We start from the raw sequence: 26620 nt of genomic DNA, 5'->3' as shown, positions 1-26620 counted from the left end.
CTTATCCAAAAAATGTTTACAATTTTGAGGAATATTCCTCCTCAATAGAACCATCAGAAAAATTTAGATTCCACTGATGTGTTAGGGATAACCACCCCCTCAAATAAGTTTCATATCTTGAGAATAGAGGAGACTGAGACAATTACAAATCCTGTTTTCTACACTGTTCATACACAAAAAATAAGCCTTTCATAAGAGAACAAATAGCCAAACCAAAATTAATATATCTTCTTCACAAAGAACAAAAGAAAACAGCAACCCCTTTGAAACACTACTAGAATATTTCTGGATAAGTCACCAAATACCATGGGATACTTCAACAATCTCTGAATAGAGAGACTGCCCAATTCTCTAAGAATGCCAATTATTCTACTGAAACACAAAAGGCATATTGGGTAGTTTCCCATGTGGCTCATTATCACTTTCAAACCCCTGTGGAATGTCATTGTGTTATGGAAGGTCTAAGCAGCATTTCTACCTATCCAACCCCCAAAACACTCAGCTCATTCAAAATCCAAATAACCCAAAGCCTCCAAATACTCTGCACATAGACACTGCATATGTCTATGCAGTTTTAATTGCAGGTAGATTAGCAGTGATTTTAGGCAACATTTTCTTACTACAGAAAAACATTTTTCTTCATATTATCCTTATTTAAAAGCAACCTAGCAGTGCTTTAATGAAATAAACTAGCCAACTCTAAACATCTGAATATTATAAAACCTAATTTGGTACTTGTCAGAATGTGGGGAGAGGGAATGGGAAAGTTTTGGTGGCTTAAGTCAAAAAAGACTCGTGTGGTTAAAAGTTCTATATCACCAGTCATAAATCATCAACAAGAGCAAAAATCCCATCAATATCTATTATGATGAGAACAGGCCTCCTAGGACCAAAAATTTTCTACAGCTGTTCTGCTGGCCCAATCAGATGTTTTTAAATCTTCATAATAAACATTCCTGAAAAACCTAACAATCAAACACTTAAGATCAATAAGTTTAAATTATATCCTACAATGAATTCTTATTTAATGTTCTTTTTTAGCTATATACTTTGGCTCTGCAGTAAAAGAAACTCTGGTTATCATTATTATATTAACTACTCCATCTGTTCCTTATACACATACCAGGATTTCATGGCAAAGGAGATCAAGAAACACCACAAGATTAGAAAAATTGGTAACAGCTTTATAAACATTCATGAGATTCTTTGACCTATAAAGACTTTCCCAGCAAAGGAGGGTCATATTAAGAATAAATCATTACTTATAAGAGATACATATGCTTTCATAAAAGTTCCCCTGATGACTATTAGCAAGTCCACCTGGCTTTCTGTAGCTCTGCCTTTGAAGAAATCTAGTCACTTCAGAGGAAGGAATATACATATGGCAATCTTACAGAGGATTAGAAAGAAAGGTAAAAGGAACTTGTATTTCTGCCTTGAATTCGCTGGCCTGTACATCTTCTGTGCCTATGCTTCTTCTGTATGAAAAAGAAAAGAAGTGAGTTTCTCTGTTGCTGTTTTGTTATTGTTGTTGTTTTCTTAAATAATTGGAGTGTGTGAGAGGAGGAAGAAGAAGAAAAGAGAGTAAACACAATAAATGAAACTGCTCTATTTTATAAGACTAAATTGGCAGAGTGCCCATCAACAGTGAGGAATCATCGACTAGTATCTTTATCCTAGTTCTACCACTAAATACCTGCGAGAATTTGGCCAAATTACTTAACCTTTTGTAAGTCTCAATTTCCCAGCTGTCATGCAAGATGTGATGACTAGGCAATCCATCACAGTTTAAGACATGTCTGTACATTCAAGTACATTCTTTCTATTCTCCTTGCCCAGAATAACATTGCTATTTCTTTAGGAAACTGAAAAACCTAAACCAGGAAAGAAGTGTAAAATACTTTCTAAAGTGCTCTCTCAAATAACCATAGTTACTAGCTTAGTCCATAACTACTTATCACACCTTGCCTCTTCAGGTGAGTCTACAGGTAGAGGCAGGTAAGCTGGTATTGTCCAACCACTGTTCCTCTACCTCCAGATTAAGTTTCTAGAATTTGAAGGAGCCAAATCAGCAGAGGTGAAGCCTCAGAAGTGAAAACTTCATGGGGCACAGATAGCATTCATTTCTGTAGTCCCCAAGCCTAGGGAACTGGACTCATCCAAGGCTATGATTTTTGTTTCTGATCTCATCAGAATAATCTGGGAACTTTTTTTAACGTCCCAGTTCTTATCTCTACCTCCATTCTGATTTCATTGGTCCAGGATGAATTCGAGGCACTCAAGGTATTATTAGGTTATAAAAGTGACCTCAGATGACACTATACAGCCTGGATTCATAATCATGAGGTAAGTCTTGAGAACACATAGAAAAAAAAACAGCTTAACTAACTTCAATACTGTCACACACCGTTTTATTCCTTCAGTGCCTCTACAATACATTCTGGATAATCCCAAACAGGCCTTTTCAGATTCTGCCTCCTCTCCCTAGAAAGCCCTTTTCTTCCATTGCTATCCTTAACTTCTAGCCATCCATCAAGACCCAGTGTTCCATTTTCTCCCAATGACTTCCTGTAAAGCAATCCCACTAGTTCCTCCTCCTGGGGTGGACACTGACCCTCTAAGTTAATACAGCTGGATAGAGTGTCTGCTTCTTCCAAGAAGGAGCAACTGGACTAGGTCAGCTTTTCTGCCAAAATAAAGTAGAATACTAGAGAAAACATATTTCAAACACTGTATAGTAGTAATACAGAATTTCGAATCTTGAGAAAAAGCCAAGAGTCTGGAGGCACTTCCCAGGCTGGAGTGAAGGGAGGGGAACAGAGCAGAATACAGTAGGCAGCTGAGAAACAGTAGTGAGCTGAGAAACACCCAGAAGATCTGGGGTAGGAACTCATTAGGAGATTAGAAAAAACAAAGACTAGCCTTATTAGCTATCATCCCATCATTCTCTACCACCCCATACCTAGATCAGTTCTCTACAACCTAATTCCTATCTCTGTTGTTTCATCTTTTGAAAGGTATGTCGTGCCTGCACTTCCACTCAAGATTATAAATTCTCTTAGACAGGCACTATTTCTCTTTTGTTCTCTCCCCCAGTGTCCAGGCTGGCACTCTGCACAACATGATGCTACTGGGTAAACCAGTCTCTGGCTAAGAACACTCGGGAAATAAAGCAAAACTTAAATATTTGTGATTTTATACATAAACACATATACGCTCACAGACATGCAATAATTCTTTGTGCTAACCTTATTTAAGCCAGGGGTCAAAAATTACAACTCAAGGTCCAAATCCAACCCACTGTCTATTTTTGTAGGTAAGTTTTTACTGGAATATAATAGTGCTCATTTGTTTATAAATTGTCTATGTCTGCTTTCATGCTACAAGGACAGTTAACTAGCGGCAACAGAACCATATATCCAAAAGTTCTTAGAGCTATCTGGCCCTTTGTAGAATTTGTAGAAAAGACTGCTGACCCCAAATTTAAGCTATAGTGGCTCTCAATTGACATATATATTATGAATATATATTACAGCACTCCATTTGGGCTGCTATAACAAATAACCACAGTATGGGTGGCTTAAATAACAAATATCTGGAAGATATTTGGATGAGGGTATCCACATGGTCAGTTCTGGTGAGGGATGGTCCTCTTCCAGTGTCACATAATGCCAACCTCTCATTGTATCCACACACAACAGAAAAGGGGCTAGAAAGCTCTCTAGCGTCCATTTTATATGGACACTAATCCCTAATTTCTTAACGAAGGTCTCACCCCCAAATACCATCACGTTAGGGGTTAGAATTTCACGATACAAATTTGGAGGGAGGCACATTCAGTCTATTGCATTAAGACACCCATTGGTTCCATAACCTGTAGCTTTAACACCTGTCTGCTAATACTGGTACAAGATACTACAGTGTAGTTGCCTAGTTTGGTTTGAACATGGTTTGTCACTCTGAACTATTGCAGAAGTTTAATCCCCAAAGTCATAGTTAATAGTATTAAGAAGGTGGAGATTTAACCTGACTATGGCATTTAGAGGTGGGCCCTTAGGAAAAGGGTTATGTTTAAAAGATCATTAATATGGAGACTTCATGATTGAATCATTATGGCTTTATAAGTTCAGAGACCAAACACACATAATCAGCAGGCACTCTGTCTTTCACTGTGTGAAGCTTGTGCTGCCTTAGACTGCCAGCAAGGGAATCTCCAGAACGGAGCCAATGCCAAAACCATGCCCTTGAACCTCCAAGACTGTCAGCTAAATAAACCTCTTTTCTTTGTAAAATTAGCCTACCTTAGATATTTCTTTATAGTAACAAAAAGTTAATATACTGCCCCAGGCTGAAGTATAAAGGCCTGAGCCTAAAACAAGTATTTTGCTGTAATCAGGGGGTCCTTTCTACTGATTTATGGAGAACATTTAGAAAAATACACTATATTCTTTAAGCCACATGGTATTTATTAGAGATATGCCTATATTAGCATCTTAGGGTAAGTATGAGTCCACCTGAATATGGAGATGGAGTAGACCATAGAGAACTATACACCTGAAACCAAGTTCTGACACTTTGCCAACAGTATAGTCTCAGACTGATAAGCAAGGAACCTAGGTTTAGTATGAGTCTTACCATGTATGATAAAGCTCATACCAATCAGGAAGTTGCTTTTTATGCCAGAGTTATCTTATTCCCTGCTCTTCTCTGCTAACCCACTCAAATATGGTCCCAGGTTACCCCTCCCCATATAGTTTCCAGGCAAGATAGAAGTACAATTACATAACATGTGAGCTACTCTACCACAGTACAAAGCAATATTATTTTAAAGTGGCTCTATATTGGTTAACACTATAATTTTAAAAATAAGTTAAAATTAAATGAAAGCACTTACCTGAACTATTAAAGTAGTACTGTTGTTGTGGATAACCAATATTAGAGGAGAAAATGCCTAAACACAAAGGAATTAAGGTTTTTAATGTAGCCACAGGCTTCATGACAAAGTCTAGAGTCACTTCAAATGATTTCTAAACATTTCAAATAAACTCCCTTTTATTTGGGGGCCAGGAGACAGGATGTTGGAGGTCAGGTAATGAAACCCTAATTTATACTCACTGCAGTTCCTTAACGGTTTCTGTTGAGTTAAAACAGTCTTTGCCTCACAAGGTACCAAGCTTAGGTACTGGTACTGCTACACAAGTAGAAACACTCTGGCTAAAGAGAGGCTTCTCTGGACAAGGGTGTTAGGAGAGTCACACTCCCCACCATTCCTAAGAGATCTTCTCCTTTCTGTCCCTATATAGTTAATTCAGCACAGCTGATGTGCAGAGAGGAAGGGCTGGGGAACCTCCTCAGTGCCACTCTCCTCCTCCAAGAACTCTCAAGACTGCAGCCTCCACAGTCTGGGTCATTTTCGTGATGTTCCTGTGTCACTTCAATTCTCAGTTCATTCTAGATCTTTTCTTCACTTCACCAGAAAACAGGCAGAATGTCCACAGGTTATTTGCAAACTGCCCTGAATGTGTTTCGATTTTTCATATTTAATTTTCTGCTGTGTTACTTCAAAAGCACATTGATGTAAAAATATCTCAACAGGAACAGGCACACTTTTAAGGAAGAAAACTAAGAGTTTAAATGTTATAAATGTGGGGGTGGGGAAAATCCTCTTTAAAAATTAAACCAAGCACTTGCCTAAATTTTGCAACATGTCTGCAGAAAGCTTTAACAGCCACTTAATCCTGAGTGAGACATGCAGAAAAATGAAGTAAACAATGAATTCTTGAGAATCATTTTTCCTTTATCTGTACACATTACTAGATTTCCATAATTAAATTGTATTGAAAAGACAATAAAACTGGACACTTTCATAAATGAAGTTTCGGCTGCCTCCTCCAAGCTTACACAAGGAAATAAGTAATGGGAAAATGCAGGAAAATGGGAGGCTGCTTAGATGCAGCACAGTCTGTAAAAATCATCGCGAAGTAAACGCCACCTGCTAATAGAGGCGACAGCACAGTGCCGAGAAAGCTTTCTAATATCATGAATATTATATGGTTCTCAAGAATACCAGTCATTGGCACAAACTGTGAAAACAAATTATTTATGGTTCAAGAAAAGGTAAAATAGTCTCAGAAGATTTTCCATGAATAAAAGATGAAATATTGGAACTACATGGTCTATAAAACAAGTGTTTGCAAAACAGTTTCCTTACAAGTCCAAACCAGTATAGCATTTTAAATTAAGAGGTCTAAAAATGCATTTATTTCTAAACAAAGTATTTTCATTGAGCATCAATTTAAAGGAGAAACAAAGAAAAAAAATAAAGGAAAAAAGCATAAGTCAAGCTTCAAGCCATGCTAGACATGGCTTGGCCATGCATGAATATACATCTTGCCAACCAGGGACTTAGAGGTCATTCTGAATTCTTTAAAATACTAGCCTTGTCCTTCAGTCTAGGTTTGGTTTTCTTTCTTAACTCTGCCTTGCACACTTATTCATCCATGTAATATTTTAGAAAAAATGTACTATTTTAACCTACTTTAGTTCTTTTCATTTTTGAGGAAATTAAAGTTTTCTGTAAGTAGTATTAAGGTTAAGGGTATAAATGTGTTCCAATATTTGTCCCTTAAGAAAGCCTCAGATTTGACATCTGTGTTTGCATCCACATTGTGGAGCAATGTGAAAAATTGTACTGGCTGTTTAATCTCTTGGTTTAAAAAGGAAAGATGAGCATGTTAGGGAATTCCTAAGCTGAACCACAAGGAGATTTGGAGTTGCTTCTGTTCACATTAAAATTAAGATGAACTTCCAGCTTGTCATGCCAAAGGCGTTTTGTTCCATACCTGCACATGTTTCCATAATTTTCTTCAGAGGCCCTTGAGTGTACATTAGTCCAACAAGAATCCCAGCCAGATGCCCTGAGAAGGAAGTCCTAGGAGGGAAGGAGACCCTTTGTGAGTGTTTGTTCTGCTGCTGATTAGAGACATTCTGTCTTCTCATTAGCCTAGTGCATGTCAATTAGTCACAGTCTGCAGGCTTTGTTCCACATCACATCTTTTATGCTGAGCAGCATTTAACTCAGACCAAAGAACAACATTTCCTACCTTAGGAAAAAAAAAAAGTATAATGAATAACAACTAGCACATGTTTAAAATGCAACAGCCCTCCTAAAGTAAAAGAAGTGGGTTGACTCTTCTAGAGCAGCAGAAGCATTTTGCCAAGACAAGCCATTAAATTTCTTGCAGTTTTTCTCTCTTCCTCTCATAACAAAATATCAATGTTTTTCTCTGTTCAGAAGTAAATCTGAAACCATCTAGCCATTGGGGGATGTCTGTGTTAACACAGAGCAGATTGCTACACTTTTCTATACCACTGACTAGTAAGGCAGAAAGTAAATGAAAATCAGCAAAAAGACTGAGATGCCCACATGCATATACCCCCAAATCTGTATTCTTATGCATCTTTCAGTCACCTAGCAAAAAGAAACAAAAATTTATACTTCAAACTTGAAAGATAAGTTAAGGCAATGAATTGGTTCCATTCTTCTTGAACTAGCATCTAAGACTGGCAATCACTTATAAAATTTATTTTCAAGGTACATTTCTACCAAAAGTACAATATCCCTAGAGAACCCATGGTACTTCATCTGTTGTGGGCTATGGGTTATTTCTGCAGACCTCACATGTTAAACAATGTCCTAGTCAAGAGTTGAAGAAGTTACTAGAGATTCTCTTAATGACCTCCGTGTTTTACCACAAAGATGAGCCCTACACAGTGAGTTCTATCTGCCACCTTTTGACACAATCACATTCCCCTCTTCACCTTAAACTGGACTTTTCTTAGGTCTTAGTTTTGTATCAGTTGCCAGGCCCCATCTCCTTTATAATGCTTCTCACATCTCAGCCTTTCCACTATAGCTATGCTTCTAGCCCTCATAGGTTCCTGCCTGAACTACTTAGAAAAGCTCAGGTTAGGCACAAGGCAGGTCCTAAGTAAGTATATGTTGCGGGAGTAAAGAATAAGTCAAAGAAAACCACCCAGCTTATGTCCTTGTCACCCAGCTCTTGCTCTTTAGTGTATCCCACATACTTTGCTTATCTTCCTAAGACAGAGAGGGCAAATCATGTCACTACTATCCTCTGAAAGTCACCAGCTTACTTACAGAATACCTAGCATGAACTCAAGGCCTTTGAATGTGTGGTCTCACCCATCTCTTTCCTCTAATCTCATCAGCCCCTCCACCCATCTCCACACACCCCAAGCACTGATAATTGACCACAAGACTAAGGGTAAATGCACCTGTCATAAAAATATGCCCCAGTTGAAGAGTCACTGCTGCTTCTACTAGACTTTATTATAGTATGTATCCAGTCTACTGGGTAGCAAGGTATTTACATGTTTGCTCTTCTGTCCTTCATCTGTGTTTATATCTCACACACAAACACTCTGAGGGTAATAATGATGTTATGTGCCATTATAAGCTCAAACACACCAAAATAAATGAATAGATTTCCGCAACTTGGGGGATGATTTCCCTTCTCCAGAAGGAGGGCAACTGAGAGTTAGAAAAGATCCTGATGTAAACTCCAAGAGTACAGTGATCCTTGTAGTTTTTGCATAGGCATTCCACACACATAAGACAGTGCCTGGCACATGATAGGCACTCAAACAGGCGTAGAATGAATGATTCAAGCGCACCAGAATCATTTCATCAAAAGCTTCAGTAGGCAAGTTAAAACCACTACATCTTCAACTTAGAGTGCTCACTGAGACATGGTAGTCTGAGTTAAAACTGACACACTTTGCCTACTGCAACAGTGACATATAGGGGAAAGCCCGAGATGCCATAAGAAAGACAGGTATAAGTTATTCCATTGTCTCAGAACTTTGGAAAGACTCGTTGTCTCTCAGGAAAAGAATAGGCAATGAGGAAGGAACACTTGGGAAAAAAAAAAAGATGACCAGAAACTTCTGTAGACAGGTGAGCACTGCTGCTTGTCCCCATCAGTCAACTAAATGTCACCACTGCCCAGACAAGCCCCCATGTGCTGAAAGTCACACATATGTACACATGTGCCACAAACACAACTGTTCCCTCATGACACTGATTATTTTCATCTACCTCACAGTATATATAATTAGACATTAACAATAAAGGATTGGACGTTGGTTTCCCATTTCCTGGAAAGAACACTATGAACTTGGCTCTGCTTTAGCCAAACCTGCCCCCCTAAAAAAAAAGTACTGATTTTATTCTCTATTCAGGCTCAATAAAACCCTCCTCCATTAAGTTCTAAAAATGGGAAAGAAAGTGGTAGTCTGAAAGATACAAAGAGGCCAGGGTCAAATTAAAAAAACAACAAAAAACATAAAACTTCAATTTAACTGAAAAGAATTTAAAAGATCAATATTTTTAAATTTTTAAAACCAATCTTCATAGTGAATCATATACTATAAAATAACATGGGAGAAAATTTCAATTTAAAATCTCAACCTACTAGACAATTAATCTTGAATCTCATTTACAATTTAGAGTACAATACAGTAAAATGAATTTCTTATCTGTCTAATGGGTTTTCAGAAGTTTGAGTTATGATTTAATTGTCCTAATATAATTGCAAATAACCAGGGAAGAGAGACAAGCCAGCCAGAGAACACATGGCTTCATTCTAGTATTCAGCATTTTCCACAAAAGTTCCCATCTCAAACCATTTAGACATTCTTATTATTGCATTTAAGCTCTATAAAGGTGTTCCTTTTTAAAATAAGAATATAAGAAGATTATAATATTATTCAACCCAAACTGAGAATCTCATTAAACAAAAAAGGGGTAAATTCTCCCAATGATAAAGAAAATGTAATTTTTTTTTGGGGGGGGGGGATACTGGGGATTGAATCCAGGGGCACTTAACCACTAAATCACATCCCCAGCCCTTTGTTTGTATTTTAATAGAGACAGGGTCTCACTGAGTTGCTTAGGGCCTCGCTAAGTTGCTGAGGCTGGCTTTGAACTTGTGATCCTCCTCCTCAGCCTCCCAAGCCGCTGGGATTACTGGTGTGTGTCACAATGGCAGGCTACAACTCATTTTAAGAAATACACTAACTTGCCATGTAGTTGATAATAACCATTTGATAGATCACCTCCTGCATGCTCTATTATTCTAGGACACCCATGTCTTGAAAGAGGAAATGCACCTGCAGAAAATGGAAGAGTGATCTGAGAGGATGGCTCCCTTGCCACAGGATTAGGGCACTTTATCCCTGACTCCAGGGCTCTGTGAAGGGCCAAGGAAGTCCTGGGAAAGACACACTGGAGTGCTCTGATCAGTGGATGGGACTGACCTTCAAATGTAATAGCTTGAAAAACTATTAAGACCAAATTACACATGCCAAACACAAGTTTTGAAGTTTTTCTCTCAAGAGAAAATAAGCCCGTGGCTTCTCTCTGTTCTCAGTATGCATGGAAGCTGACACCCTGAGCCTGAATTACTCACAAACGAAGACTCTCAATATAAATTATTGCAAAGAGGCAGCTATTTATGCAGACTACTTGTTAACATAATACCATTGCTTCTGTGATGATAAAAACTATTTTTGGGTTCAGTTTCCTTCTTGTTAAAATTCAACTTTTAGTACTTCTTTCAGTTAATGTTTAAGGGAAAAAAAAAACTTCTGGTTTTTGTGTATCCTAACAGGTCTTTATTTTGGCATTCTACTTTTGATGATAGGTATAGGACCTACTGCTGCTAGTGATAAACATATTGTCAAATGGATAGTCATTCCTCTGTAGCAATCTGTCTTTTCTTCCAGCTTTTAAGAGTTCCTCCTTATTTTGGACATACTTTCATTATACCACAATCCTTCTGGTTGTAGATTTGTTTTATTTAGCCTGCATGCAATTTGCTGTGCTTCTCAATATATGGTCTCAAGTGTTTCTACAACTTTGGAAAATATTCAGTCATTAATTTTTGTCCCTGGATATGCACTACTTACATATTTCTTAATATATTTAAATATGCATTTATGAGAAAAAATTTAAAATTAAAATTATTAAAGATGGAAATACTTCAAGTCAATGTTGCTACTCCTTATTTATAAGTGATAATAATGGTGGAAAGCAATTTTGGAATACAACTAAGATTAAGATATTATTATGGATATCAATTATACAAACTACATGCATATATCATTAATATCAACAGTGTTCTTTCCTATTAAGCCAACATAACTGATCCTCAGCCCTTTAAGAGGTTATTTGTAAGGTTAAGCTAAATAGTTATGCAAAATATGCCTGCTCTCATGTGCCACTGTTCAAGACTAAAAAACTAGAGTTATGATTGAAAGCTGTGACAAGCTATAAAGGCCCTCCTCTGTTAAACAACAAATTTTTTCTACAGTTAAAGAGGCTGTCCTCTCAAGCATGGCTCAGAAAGCAGAAAATGTATTACTCTAAGACATAATCTCATGGTATATGCAGAGCAAATGACCTCATTAAGGATGTAACTTACTGGAGAGGCAGTGTTGGACAAGAAAAGGGAACAAGGTAAGGGAAGAGTCAGTCAGTGAGAAGCAGCCTATTGTACTTTCCATAATTTCTTTCTATAAAAGCTTATAATACTACGTTGGGGACTGGGCTGACCAGAAACTCTGGGGTGTGTTGATCTTAATAAATCCTACATTAGCAGCAATGTAACAAGATATAGTGAGAATTTTCAGGTTTTTACATATTAATGCCACTAGGGAATCTCTTGACAGGGCTGCTTCTTCCCAAGACACACTGTTCTTAACTCACCTTTTCCTGTCCTTGATGTCTTCTTCAACCATTATCACAGCACAGTCTTTGGCAATGGAAACTTGAGAGGGACTTGCTCTATGTGCTCCCTCATCACCATGCCCCCTAGCTCTCTCACTCCCATCACCTTTAGCCACAGAAGCAAAACCAGCCACTTGCCAATATGACATCCCCCCAAAGTAAATGTTGGCAGTGCACCCTCCACTATCTATTTTGGTTTATTAAACATGGCACCAGTTGCATACATGGGGCTGGGAGCTGACCACTGACATTTACTTGAGGCACAACCATGATCTGCATAAAAACAACAGCTTTAAAAAGAAAAAAAAAAGTCAAGTTTCTTTTACAAAAAGCTTCCAAGATAATCAATGATGCCTAGCAACTCCTTGGCTCTCAATTTCATGCCCTTACACATGCAACAAGACAATTACCTGAACTGGTTCTAGTAAGTAGTATTCATTCAAATATTTATTAACTAATAAATATACAAGACAAAAACAGTCTCTGCCTCCTGAAGCTTATAATTTAGTGTTTAGTGTCTGCATACACACACACACACACACACACACACACACACACACACACACACACCCAACAAATTGTGGTAAGTTTAAGAAAAGTGAGTCAACTTGCCCCCAAAGTCATGTGGGATGGCTCTTCAAGGTGTCATATGAAATGACATTGTAGGATTTACAGCCAGCATACCCAGAAGTGGCAAAGAGAGCTTCAGGCAGAGACAAGTATTTATGGAACAGCTTAAAGCAAGGAGAATATTGTGCTTTTAAAATACTGAGATTGCTCTTAGATGGCTTAGCATAATAAGCAAAGATCACAGGCCAGAAGTACTGCATGACATGAATTTGGACAATAGGCAAAAGTCAGATCATACAGGTCTTATATATGGCAGTAAGAAATTAATGTTTTTTAAGTATAATGGAAAGCTACTAGAGAATGTTTAACAGAATAATTGGGAGAGGGGAGCATGAAAGGGGAGTGTACTAGGAATTAAATCCTGGGACATTTTTCCACTGAGCTATACCCTGCATTTTTAATTTTTTATTTTGAGGCAGGGTCTTGCTAAGTTGCTTAGGGCCTCACTAAGTTGCTGAGACTGGCCTTGAACTTATAATCCTCCTGTCTTAGCTTTCTGAATCACTGGGATAACAGGCTACCTAAACATGTCTAGCTATTACTAAATTCTTTAGCAATCTATGTTTGTTATTCTAATAGCTGTCAAAACAAAATGAAAGGTTGGGTCAAATTAAATGAAAACAACAAATGACATAATGTACAAAATAAATGAACCTCTTTAACAAAAGTTAAAATTGGTGAAATTGTTAGTGAGCCTCGTTTTCTGTCTTCATCAGACATTTTTCCTAGCCAGACACATCCTGGAGTTTTCGTCCTCATATCTTCCATATGTGATCCTGAGTAGAACCCATCTGCTAAAATCCTTCCATCTTCTCTGCACCACACCATGACCATTCCTGCCTCTAAGACAATCCAGAAAAGTAGTTGAGAGTACAGGGACTGACTAGTGAGACACCTCATTCCTCAAGAGCTTTCCAGAGCCCCCTACTGCCTTAGTGCATGCTGCTCTCTGGCTTAGGAAGGCCCTAATTCAGCCCATTTTAACAACTGTAATGAGCAAGTCTGAATAACATGAAAACTTCATCCTAATCCACCAGCCCTTTGATATCTCCCTAATGTTTCAAGACACAAGGCTTGTAAAGCTCTTCATGTGTTTCTGTCTGACTCTCCAGCCTTCTTTTCCCCTATTGCCAGTCCCCAGAGCAAATGAGCCATTCCCAAAAAGCCACAGTTCCACCCTAAATTTAGGACCTGCATGCACTATTTTATTTGCCTCTCACTTCACCCAGCTAACACCATACCCCACTTGGGCCACAGGTTTCCCTCAGGACTTGAAAAAGGCTACTCCTCCAGCTACTGCAGGATCCTCTGCATTCTTCTAGCATTTGGAATTTCAAGTTGTCTGCCACTGTCAGGATGCTTAGTCCACTGGCTTTTAAACCCATCACACCCAAAGCCCCCTTAGAATCCAAATATTTAGTAATGCTCCCCTATTTGCTTGAAATTGACAAAAAGTATAACTTACAGACGTACTTATGAAAATTCAGATACATATACATGCAATCACAACATAATGCTCTAGCTATAAAAACACACAAAAAAAAATATGCTGGGTACAGTGACACAAGCCTGTAATCCAGCTATGCAGAAGTCTGAAGCAAGAAGATCATAAGTATGAGGCCAGCCTGGGCAACTTAACAAAATTTAGAAAAAAAGACTGGGAATACAGCACAGGATAGAGCATCTCTGGGTTCAATCCCCAGGACAAGAGAGAGGGAGGCAGGGAGGGAGAGAGAAATAGAAACAGTAACAAAATACTATGAATTATAAATGCTTTAGCACAACACTACCAGGAGACATATAAAGTAGTTCTTTGCTTGTGCTTTGTATGGAATCTGCATAAAAATGGGAATAACAAATGCAGGCAGTTACAGTTGGGCTTTCTGTGACTCAAACATCACACAGTTCCAATGGTGATGTGATCTTATATGAGGATAAATAATTCTTGATTCTAAAAAAAAACAAAGCACAATTTTCCTTCAATTTACATTTACAATTCAATTTACAATTTCCCTGGAAAAGTCATTATATATGAAATCTATGCAAAACATTGTGTTTATATGAAAAGTACAATTAGGTTTTTAGGTTCAGATAATCATAAACAAGTTTTTCACCTACATGAATGTTCTTTCAACAGACCAGGCATGTGCATGCACATGCATGTACACATGAAAACCAGTCTTGGTGCAGGGGACTGTCCTACAAGCTGCAAGACAGCATATACCTTTGGCGCCTGAATACCAATGTCAGTAGCACCCCTACTAATCATGATAACTAAAAACAACTCAGTAAATTTCCAAAATTCCCCCTAGGGACCAAGCCACTCATTCCAGTGGAAAACCACTGGCTTACAGAAAATGCTTATTAAATGTTTGCTGAATTGATGACCTTTAATCATGAGGCCCCAAAATATTTCTTTACAAAGCCCTTCTTGTGTGACTACACTATACACAAATTCCAAGGATTCCAAATAAATCTACAACATATTGAAGTGATATACAAGAAAATTTCCCAGCACAACTGAAATGCACATGGGGAGTTAGACTATTTGAAAGAGGTCATGATCACTTCCATATTGCACTGTGGTGGAATAAATGCAACCTGGCATGTGAAAAGCACTCTGCCATCTGCTATTAGTATAGGCAAAAATATTACTGGATACCACATGAATGATTATTTGTACATCACCTCCAAAAAGTAAATATAAAATGAAAGAGAGGGTAAATTGTTTATAGCCTGATTTTAACATGTGCTACTGTTATGAAGCAAATAGAGGATATTCTTGTGAGCTTAGCTTTTTGGAAGAATTTTCAGAAGCAGTGCCATAGGTAGAAATTCCATGGCTCTAAGATAATCAGGCTTTTTAACAATACAAGTAGAGACTGACTTGGTTGACCTCCACAAAGGATGGTAAGAAAGAGTCTCAACTATGGAACTGATATCTACATATTCCTTACACACACCATAACTAACATGAATGAGCGAGGCTGTTCTTCCTAGGTCCAAGACTTAGTCTGCCAGTTCTCAACCCTAGCTGTACATCCAAATCCTTTAAAACATTCTAAAAGTTCCTTGGGCCCAACTCCTAGAAATTATGCAAAATTATTCTTTTTTGGCAGTAGTGTTTTTACTCTGTAGGTGAATCTGAAGTGCTGAGGATTATTGATCTTAAGCCCCAATTCTAATTCCAATAGCGAGATATCAGCTGCCATATCAGGCCAATAAGAAAAACATTTTGGGCCGGTCGTGGTGATGCACAACTGTAATCCCAGTGGCTCTGGAGGCTGAGGCAGGAGGATCACATGTTCAAAGCCAGCCTCAGCAAAAGTAAGGCACTAAGCAACTCAGTGAGACCCTATCTCTAATAAAATACAAAACAGGGCTGGGGATGTGGCTCACTGGTCAAGTGCTCCTGAGTTCAATCTGTGGTATCCTCAAAACAAAAACAAAAACATTTGGGGAGTAGGCAAGACTCTGAACTTCACAATTTATCCCACAGAAGTAACATCTGTTTCCCTTCTTGGTAAGTGATCTTAACATATTCTAATGCTAAATGAGTAAGCACAGCTTTGCAAATGCATGTAAATAAACATATGAGCTTATTTAAAAAGATTTACAAGTTATTTGGACTTATTTTAAAAAGTCATATGGCCAAAGATGACAACAGTGCAGAGTTGAAGTAATCCTTGAATCCCTAGATTCAACACAAAGACTGAGAGAAAAACTGGATCATAAAGTTTAAAGTCTGGAATTATGATGCCTCCTGCTTCACTTTTCTCACAGGAGGCATCACAATACCAGAGTTTAAATCATACAACAGAGTTATAGAAACAAAAACAGCGTGGTATTGGCACCAAAACAGACATGAAGACCAATGGTAAAGAATACAAGATACAGAGACAAATCCCACATGTTATCTCATATTAGACAAAAGTGCCATAAACATACACTGGAGAAAAGGCAGGTCTTCACTAAATGGTGCTGGGAAAATTGGAAATCCATATGTAGTGAAGTGAAATTAGACCCCTATCTCTCACCCTGCACAAAACTCAACTCAAAGTGGATCACAGAGTTAGGGACTAGAACAGAGATCCTGTGCCTAATAGAAGAAAAAGTAAGCCCAAATCTTCACCATGTTAGCCTAGGAACCGAAGTCCTCAACAAGACTCCTAAAGCGCATGAAGTAAAATCATGAATCAATAAATGGGATGGTATCAAACTGAAAAACCTCTTCACAGCAAAGGAAACAATCCAGAATGTGAAGGAAGAGCCTATGGAATGGGAGAAAATCTTTACCACCTGTACCTTAGGTAAAGCATTAATCTCCAAGATATATAAAGAAATTCAAAAAATTTAACACCGGGCTGGGGATGTGGCTCAAGCAGTAGTGCGCTTGCCTGGCATGCGTGCGGCCTGGGTTCAATCCTCAGCACCACATATAAAAAAACAAAGATGTGTCCACTGAAAACTAAAAAAATAAATATTAAAACTCTCTCTCTCTCTATCTCTATCTATCTATCTCTTTAAAAAAAATTAACACCAGAAAAACATATAACCCTATCAATAAATGGGCTAAGGAACTGAATAGATATTTCACAGAAGAACTAATATAATTGGTCAACAAAAATATGAAAAAATGTTCAACATCACTAGCAATTAGAGAAATGAAAATTAAAACTACACTGAGATTCCATCTCACTCCAGTCAGAATGGCAATTATCAACAAGTAACAACAAATGTTGGCAAGAATATGGGGAAAAAGGTTCATTCATACGTTGCTGGCAGGACTGCAGATTGGTGCAACCACTCTGGAAAACAGTAAGGAGATTCCTCAGAAAACTTGGAATGGAACCTCCATTTGACCCAGTTATCCCACTCCTCAGTTTATATCCAAAGGACTTAAAAATCAGCATACTACAGTAATGCAGCCATATCAATGTTTATAGAAGCTCAATTCACAATAACTCAACTATGGAACCAACCTAGATGCCCCTTCAACAGATGAATGGATAAAGAAAATGTGGTGTATATACACAATGGAATATTATTACTCAGCCATAAAGAAGAATGAAATTATGGCATTTGCAGGTAAATGGATGGAACTGGAGACTATCATGCTAAATGAAATAAGCCAATCCTCCAAAATCAAAGACTGAATATTCTCTCTGATATGCAGATACTAATGCACAATGGAGGGGGGGGGTCATTGGATCAGACAAAGAAGAATGAAGGTAAGGGAGGGGCAATAGGAATAGGAAAGACAGTAGAATGAATAAGAACTTTCCTATGCTCCTATATGAATATATAATCAGTGTAACTCCACATCATGTACAACCACAAGATTGGGAAGTTATATTCCATTTATGTATAATATGTCAAAATGCATTTTACTGTCATGTATATCTAAAAAGAACAAAGTTTTAAAAAGTTAAAAAATAAAGTTAGAATATAATTTCAGAAAAGGCAAATTCTGTTTTAGTAAAATCTGATATGAATCAAAATTCTGACTATGAGAAACAGAAATGCCTCATCTACTACATGACTCAAAGACCTGAACATGCCATCAATACCACATTCTGCTTCTATAGCATCTTTCTTTGGGACTTCTATAAGGCACAGTTAAGGTTAAACAAGAGCACAGAAACATCAGCTACAAAGCTCTGAATAGTGACTATTAGACATGAATCTGTGCATGCAATACAACCTGTAAGGCTGAACACTGGGACAAAAGTGATGCTAGTGAAGACACAGACTCAAATGAGCCCATTTTGCAATAGCATACAATCAAAGAAACATTCTCTCACCTCCAATGGAGTCCCACAAGGGACAGATAGTTCCTCATCTCCCTTCTTGGCAGCTCACCACAGGCATGTAACCTCAATCATCTAATGGGAGGATAGCTACACCTTGAACCTAAAGCTGAGAATCTAGTGATGAGAGTCCAATAAACCAATGGTCAATGACAACAAGTGAACAGCCAGTTCTCTAAGTTTTTCCAGTTTGGTCCTTCAGCACTCTCTTAGAAGTGACCACATATCCTTCCAATAGGTTCTTCTATTAGTTATGTCTGCCAGAGTAAATGCCAAGGAGATAGTGGCTCTATTTTCCTAGGATTGATACCCACAAGATGATGTTAAGACAGGAGTTGGTGGCAGTCAGCTGTCGCCATGTAGAGAGAGCTCTTCTGAGAATGAAGCTGTGGTAGACAGACTTTAACATGATCACAGGTGATCCCTAATGGTACTCATGCCCTTGATAATTCCCTCACTGTGAGCATGGGTACAACCTGTGACTTGTTTCTAACCAACAGGATATAGAATGTCACTTCCATGAATGTAATATCAGACTTTAATTTCTGCCCCACCAGCAGATTCTTCTTTAAAGGAAGCTGCCATATTGTGAGCCATTCTAGGGAGATAGTCAAGGGGCAAAAAACTGTGGGCAGCCTCTAGCTGACAACTGACCATGAGGCTCTTTGTCCAACAACCCATAAGGAACTAAACTTTTCCAATAGAAAAAGTGGATCTTTCCTCAGTTACACCTTCAGATGAGAACTCAGTGCTGACTGACATGTTTGTTGCAGCCTTGTGAGAGCCTGAAGCCAACAACCCAGAAAAGCCATGCCCACACTCCTGATCGACTACAAAAGCTGAGGTAAGAAATGTGCGTAGCTCTAAGCCACTAGGTTGAGAAAACTTCCTTAACAGCAATAGTTAACTAAAACAGAGGCCAAAATAAGGTGGTGGGGATGGGAGCTAGGGCCAGGAGATAAAAATAGAATCATGATGACTTTGAGTCCCTGAATCCTGTCATATCTGAAATTCCTAAATCGCTAATAGTCACCCCCAGAAATTTTAACTATGCAAGTCAATAAAGATTCTTTTCTTTAATAAACTTTGCTGAGTTTCTTTAAATTGTAACCAAAAGAATCCTGGCTAAAGTGACAAAAGATGACAGAATTATAGAATCAGAAAAACTCAAATTCTCAGAGAGAATTCTATTAGGTATTCCAGAATAGGCCAGGACTACAGGAGGGCAGAAAGACTTGATTCCAATGAGTCAATAAGAATGTTACCCCACTGAAGAAACATCAGCCCAGATGTTCTAGTTGATACATTAATTCCCAGAACCTACCCACTTTTATTAGATGCAGCTCCATTCTTCACATGTAGGAGATAACAACATTTCAAGAATTAAGAGAGAAAACACATAAAACACTATCTTATATAAGGTCTGACACATTATAGACATTAAACAAAATGTCAGCCAAAATTCAAATAAGTTCTTTTTAAAATATAAAACAGAAACACTATTTTTAAGCACTTGTTTATTATCTCTATTAAAGAACACTTTGAAAATCCATGGCTATTTTATTCAGTATGTGTTAGCAGATACTTCCAAGGGGATTATATGTTTTGCATAGTCCCAGAAGACTTTGATGCTTTATCAGCCTCTCCACATATACCCACAGGTGACAACTCAGGGACACTGAAGTGACAGCAGTCTTCCTATCAGCCAAACACCAATTTTGGCACTTTCCTCATTAATTATTTATCTATCTATCTATTTATTTATTAGTTGCTATTTGGGGGGTACCATAGATTGAACCCAGGGGCACTTTACCACTGAGCCACATCCCCAGTCCTTTTTTACATTTTATTTGGAGACAGGGTCTAAGTTACTGAAGCTGGCTTTGAACTCAAAATCCTCCTGCCTTAGCCTCCTGAGCAGCTGGAATTATGAGTGTGCACCACCATGCCTGGCCTTATTACCTTTGTAACTCCCATGACTAGTCCATGAGATGGGAACTATTATTGGTCTTACTTTACAGATGTGGAACTCAGACTTAGAAGTAATTGAGCCAAGGGTCTAGAGCTATGAAATGGGGAGCTAAAAGTTAAAGTGGCACTCAAAAAAGTATATTGAAAGAAAAAAATTCAGTAGTAAATCCATCCTCAGTGCTCCCTCCCTGATGGACAGGCCTTCTGCTACTCTTGACTCAGTTTCTGTGTGCCTGGGAAAGTATAATTAGGGTTTCTAATCTGCAATGAGGAACATAAAAACAAACAAAAGTATGACTAGAAGCCATGTATCTGTTCATGTAACACAAGCCTAACAATATAAAGATCATGTTTTGACTCACAAAACACTTCCAAAAAATAATCTACCATTTCTAATTTGCACTCCTCAACAAAATTTTATCAAAAAAAAAATATATGTCTTCTTCAACTCACTGAAAGATTTGTCTCACCAGGTGGTTTTAATCTCCTTTACTACTGAGAACTTTTGTGGCCCCTTCCACATCTAATCCTTGTATTACTATTGATTCTTAGCTGACCCTTAAGAAAGGTCAACTGAAATTAATGTGCAAAAAAATCTATGAAATCCAGATCAAAAGGGACCTCAAACTATCATTAAAAACTTCTAAGGTTCTCTGAGAAGAATCTTACAATAATGTGAAGCACATAAATAACTGGGCAGTCCACCTCTACCCAGATGAGTGACAACAGTTCTGATGAGTCCTTTTCAGACCAAATAAACAGGATAAATTGGTTCTGCAGCATACAGAATACCATTACACACAAGTGTGTTAAACAGTGCATAATTAGCATGCTCAAGACATTTGATAGCAATCATATGCAGGGTACTCAGAGACACTGGAGTGGAATTTATGAATTTTAAATAAACTTTTACAGTTTCTTAGGGAAAATCTTCAAAATTACTGCTGCAATGCAAAAAGCTTTAAACTAAATGTTTCAAAACAGGTGTTTCCAACCTTTTTGTGTCTTACCACAATCCCCTTTGTAACTATGATCTCAGTTATTTCCCAAACACACTTTAAATCTTCTGTCATGAAAACAATTTAATCCAAAATCATAGAGATCCTCAGATTAGAGATTTGTTAATACCTGAACATAAGTAATACCATTATCATTCATGTAAAATATCTCATTGAGGAAAATAACTAAGATGTAATAATAATAATAATAATAATAATAATAATACTGTCTTAAGGAAAATCACAGTTCTTTACTGCCCTTTGGCAGGAGGAAGAAATGTACACATTATTATGCATCCATTAGCCTTTCCACAAAAATAAGTTTTCCTTTGTCACACCTTGAAAAAGAAATCTGGGGACAGGAAGAGCAGGATAAAAATGAGAAGCATGAATAATGAATCAATGAGAAATGTAGTGGCTAAGACTCATAACAATCTGTGATCTTTACTTTTTCACTCTCAGGCTCCTGAATTAAAGAGAGGACTTTTAATATTCTTCCAATGCCACTCACCCACTAAGTGGCTTGATAGGCAAGCACAGAGTAAACTTTCACTTACTCAAAGGGAACCATCTTTTGTATTTGCTCTGTCAGATAGTCCTAAGAGGCAAGAAAAGGGAAGGGTGCCACAGGACTGGCTATCAAGTTAGCTAAACCAGGCAAAGGTTGCTGTTACAAGCCTATTTCACCATTAGTACTTCTATAGTATCTGTTGAGAAGACTTTAAGGCATTCTTTAATGGGAAAATGGCCAAAACAACAATGGTAATGGCAGATTTCCATTAGCACTACACTGGTTATTAGTAAAAAGATGGATCAGAGTGTTAATTTTTAATTCAGAGTCACTCCGTGTATATTCCATACAAAAGAGCACTACGAGTTTATAAAATCATTTTTCTGCTGCCTGTATAGTACTAAATTATTTAAAACTCATTTGAAAAATACACATACACCTCTGACAGTTTTTAAAATACTGTTTGACAACAGCCTTTTCAACATCTATAAAAATATGTGCTAGAAAAGCAGATTCTGTACACACTATCTTTCATTAGCAAGTCCTAAGGTATTTTTACCAACTGGTGCATCACACTTCACAAAACTGCTTAACAGAAATAAGAGGAAATGTGACTCTGTGTTTAGAGTTCCAAATTACTTAGTATCTCTTACACAGAGAATTTATTCCACCCTCAAAATCTATATGTTGGTTACACTGAGTAATCCTCCCTCAAATGTTACAGGATTATGAATTCTCAACAAACTGACATTATAATTGAGGGTTTTCTGGGTAAGAATTCATTGAATAAAACCACAACTTTGGGGGGGAAAAACACAACTTGGGATAAAACTGAAGTTCTAACTGATACAGCAGTTAGAGAATATAAGAGAAACTCAAAAGACTTCTTAAAGATTATTTATTAAATACTGTTTGAATCATGAAATCTCAGTGAGGTTTTCTTTTAAAAAGAAAATTTAATTAGGTTTTAATAATATTAGTTTAAAACTTAAAAAAAAAACAACAGAGACTCTTCTATAAGTAGTCTTAACACAGTTATTCCCCTCAAAATACATCTTTCTTGAAATTCACCGTTTCCTCTATATTTGTAGCTATATCTAGTATTTTCAAATCTACTGCTTTGAGTTTTCTTCCTTACTTTTAAAATTAAACTCAATACAGGCTTGCCTACTAGATTAGTTTTTTAAGTCATTATCATCATCTTGTGAGCTGGGAAAATACTCTATAAGATTTCTATATTCTTAGAGATGTCTGGGGCTGCCTCTGAAGCCTCATCTTAGATTCTCCCTGTGAGATAAGGCAGAGCCTCTGGGGCCAGGTACTCCTAGCACTGGTGGCACTTTCACTGTCCGCCAGTTGCTGGGATGCATTTTCAAGGCTTCTAAATGCTCAGTTTTCCCATCTCTCATTTGAATCTCAGACTTTGCCTACAGCTATACACTGATTTTACATAAGATGGTCTTTCCTTATTACCTACTCTAGACTTCTGGTATTGGATTCCTGACTCACCTATTTATACTCAGTCTTTTATCTTTGACTGGACCAGCCACCCCAATCTCTGGCTTTATTTAGCCAACATGCACTGATATGTGTCAACCACCATTTTAGAAAGTGGGTATAAGGAGAGCATAAGACATAATGGTGTGTTAGTTTTGTGTAACTGTGAGCAAACTATCCAAGAAACACTACTTAATTTGATGCTCCTTTTTCAGAGGCTCAACCCATAGTTGGCCAACTCCACAGCTCTGAGCCTGAAGTGAAGATTAAGGCATGAGGATGTGGAAGAGGAAAACTGTCATCTCACAGGGGCCATGAAGCAGAGAGACAGTACAAGGAGCCACATAATCCCCAAGGGCACAACCCCAGAGACCTACTTTCCCTAGCCACACCCCTCCTGCCTATAGTTACCACCCAGTAGTCCATTCAAATCCACTGAATAGCTTAATCCACTGATAAGGTTATAGTTTATAATCTAGTCATTTCACCTCTGAACATTCCTTCATTTCTTAATACATGACTTTGGCGGGGGACATTAAAGATTCAAACCATAATACATAGATAAAAAATAAGATTTGTGAAAACTATGTTACTATACAATTAATTTGAATAACTTGAATTTTCTACTACAAATAACATTCTCACAAAATAATATGGGGAACTGAAATTTTAAAGAAAAAATAATATTAATGAACCTATCATCTTGAGTTAACCACTAAATATTTTGTTATATTTCTCTCAAGCTCTTTGGAATAACTATTTTACTTTGAAAAAAATGAAAACTACATTATATGTAATATTTAATATATTATTATTATATTTTTTGGTACTTGAGAGTGACCCCTCAGGAGCATTTTTGCAGCGAGCTACATCCCCAGACCTTTATATTTTTATTTGAGACAGAGTCTTGCTAAGTTGCTGGAGGTCTTGCTAAATTGCTGAGGCTGGCTCCAAACTTTCAGTCCTCCCATGTTGCTGGGAATACAGGTATGTACCAATACACCTATGTACCAATACACCAATAAGGTGTATTGGTACATACCTGTATTCCCCCTTTATCATGAGCATTTTACAATTCCATTAACATATTCTCTGACAACACCATCTTAATGGTTTTACAATACCCCATCACATCATTATCTCTTGAATCATTTACCTACTATTGGATGTGTAAGTGGTTATTCATTTTCTAGTTCTTCACGACATTAAGTAGACTGATAATAACCTTATTTTTAGTTTCTGTTTATTTGTAATTTGTTTATTCTTAGAAAGGTAATTATTGAATCAAAGGATAATTGAATAAAAAGGTATAAATCTTTTTATAGTTCTTAATGCTTATTAAATAACTTTGCAGAATGTTTGTCCCAACATATAGTCAATCCCATTAGAGGTTTACATAAACTCCCATTTCACCAAACCCTCAATAATAGTAAGTGGATAATTTTTTTAACTAGTTAATTTAATAGGCAAAATAGCTTATTTTAATTTTCCTTTACTTGTGAATTTTGTATTATATATGTATTAGGCCCTGATTGATGTATTTCTGATGGCTTTTGTCAATTTGCCTACTGGTATTTTTCTTGCAGCTAATACTATACATCCTAAAGATGCATTTTTTTGTTTCTAATTTATTTCTAATATTTTTGGCCCTTTATTATTTTATTTATTTTGGCCCCTTATTAATTTATAAAGTACTTTGACCTGAAATAAAATATCTATTTCTTTTGTCTTCATTTGAGGTTATGTTCAATTTTTTTTTATTTTGTTTTTTTCTTAGAAATTTAAATTTCCAGCCAGGCATCACAAAATCAGCTACTTGGGAAGCTTGAGATGATGAACTGGAGGCCAACCTGGGCAACATAGCAAGACCCTATCTCAAGAAAATAAAATAGAAATTTAAATTTCCTTCACATATTCTTAGACATTTTGTACATCTTATTTTCTAAACATCAGAAATCTGTGAAATAAAGCTCTTAAATTGTTTTTTTTCAAATGGTTAAAAAAAAAATTCTTCAAGTTCCATTGATTAAATAAGCCTCAATTTCCCTACTGACTTTTGATGTTACTTTTATCATGTCTGTGGCATATTACGTCGTAAAAAGATATGTCTTAGAATCAAGCCACCATAGCAATATAAATTATGGAAGTGACATATATTGTTAGATATAAAACTTGTTATTTATTTGACCTGTGTGTTATGAATGACTATAAAATTAAAATGCTTTCCTCTTGAATTCAGAAGGGAACAATGTCCATTTAAAGAGAGATAAATTAGAACCAAATTATTTTCTCTCTCATATAAGCTAATGAGAATCCAACTTGAAATGGAAGGAACGTTTATGCACTCTGCAGCCTGTTCTCAGCTGGTTATCACAGAATAATTGATGTACTAATGATTTCAATTCATAGCACTGACTGTCTTCATTTTGCATAATTTGAACCAAACCTGAATGTAAATGGAAAATAGTCCTCTTGCCTATTTAACTCCCATGACTTTTAACTAAAGATCACTTAATACTGCAGCAGAAGAAGGGGAAATTATCAAATATAAAGAACTCACTATTTTAAAACATTCCTCAAACTGAAATGGGAAAAATTAAGTAAATACATCAGAAATCTCTAGAGATGTGGTTTATCATCTTATTAGTTGAGAATGAATATTTAATTGTATAACATTTATCTCCAATAGTGTCACCTGGAAAAAAATTTCCAAATAGGCCAAAGTATATATTCTAAATACTCTCAAGGAAATAAATGGGCTTCACAGGCTTCATTATTTTTTTAATGAAAAAAATATATTACTAAAAAATCAAAGTCAAAATTATTGGTAAATTTATAATTAACCTCTCAGATTAAAAAAAAAACATTATTTTTGTGTAAAACACATTATACAGTCCTCTTCAATTTGATATATTTATTCATATCACCTACTAACCTTAAACATGACTTTTCTTGAGTTTTGAAAAATTCCTTTTTAAAATAACCTTCAGTCATCATTATCTGAGACATTCAACACAGTGCACTCAAGTCTTGTACCTGTCACCAAGTCACCAGAATTGATCATTAACAAGTCTAGTTAGTTAAATACAACTTAAGTTAGTGTTGCATCTACACACCCACAATTATATCACAGCACGTTGGCCAATTAGGTCCAGCCCTGTAGTGAACCTTAATCCAGACAATTCTGTTCAACTAGAAAAGCAGCTGCTTCCTGGATTCTACCTACTGCTCTTCAACCAGCATTCTGAGCTGGCTAACTGGATAGAACAGGCCCTAAATAGGGTCTAATTTGCAGCTTGTGTAGTCAAGTTAGTATGGAAATTTCTCATATATATTTGCATCCCTGTATACCATGTGCTTATTTTTTATATACCTTTATTTTATTTGTTTA

General features: G+C 36.9%; 1 protein-coding gene across 15 annotated transcripts in view; it reads right to left on the bottom strand.

Moving 5' to 3' along the window:
* Rhbdd1 (rhomboid domain containing 1) overlaps positions 1-26620 on the bottom strand; it is a 122413-nt gene that overhangs the window by 58380 nt on the left and 37413 nt on the right. For 14 of the 15 annotated variants that reach the window (XM_040267947.2, XM_021727141.3, XM_078018120.1 and 11 more), the window contains 2 exons: positions 6843-6931; positions 4895-4951 (listed from right to left, as the gene is read on the bottom strand). In XM_040267947.2, the coding sequence (XP_040123881.1) occupies positions 4895-4951; positions 6843-6931 (146 nt within the window). The remainder of the gene's footprint in view (positions 1-4894; positions 4952-6842; positions 6932-26620) is intronic. The other variant, XM_078018124.1, reaches the window with a different exon arrangement.

The sequence above is a fragment of the Ictidomys tridecemlineatus genome, chromosome 7, assembly GCF_052094955.1.
Source record: "Ictidomys tridecemlineatus isolate mIctTri1 chromosome 7, mIctTri1.hap1, whole genome shotgun sequence".
NCBI lineage: Eukaryota > Metazoa > Chordata > Mammalia > Rodentia > Sciuridae > Ictidomys > Ictidomys tridecemlineatus.
This window is presented reverse-complemented; position numbering and strand designations above follow the sequence as displayed.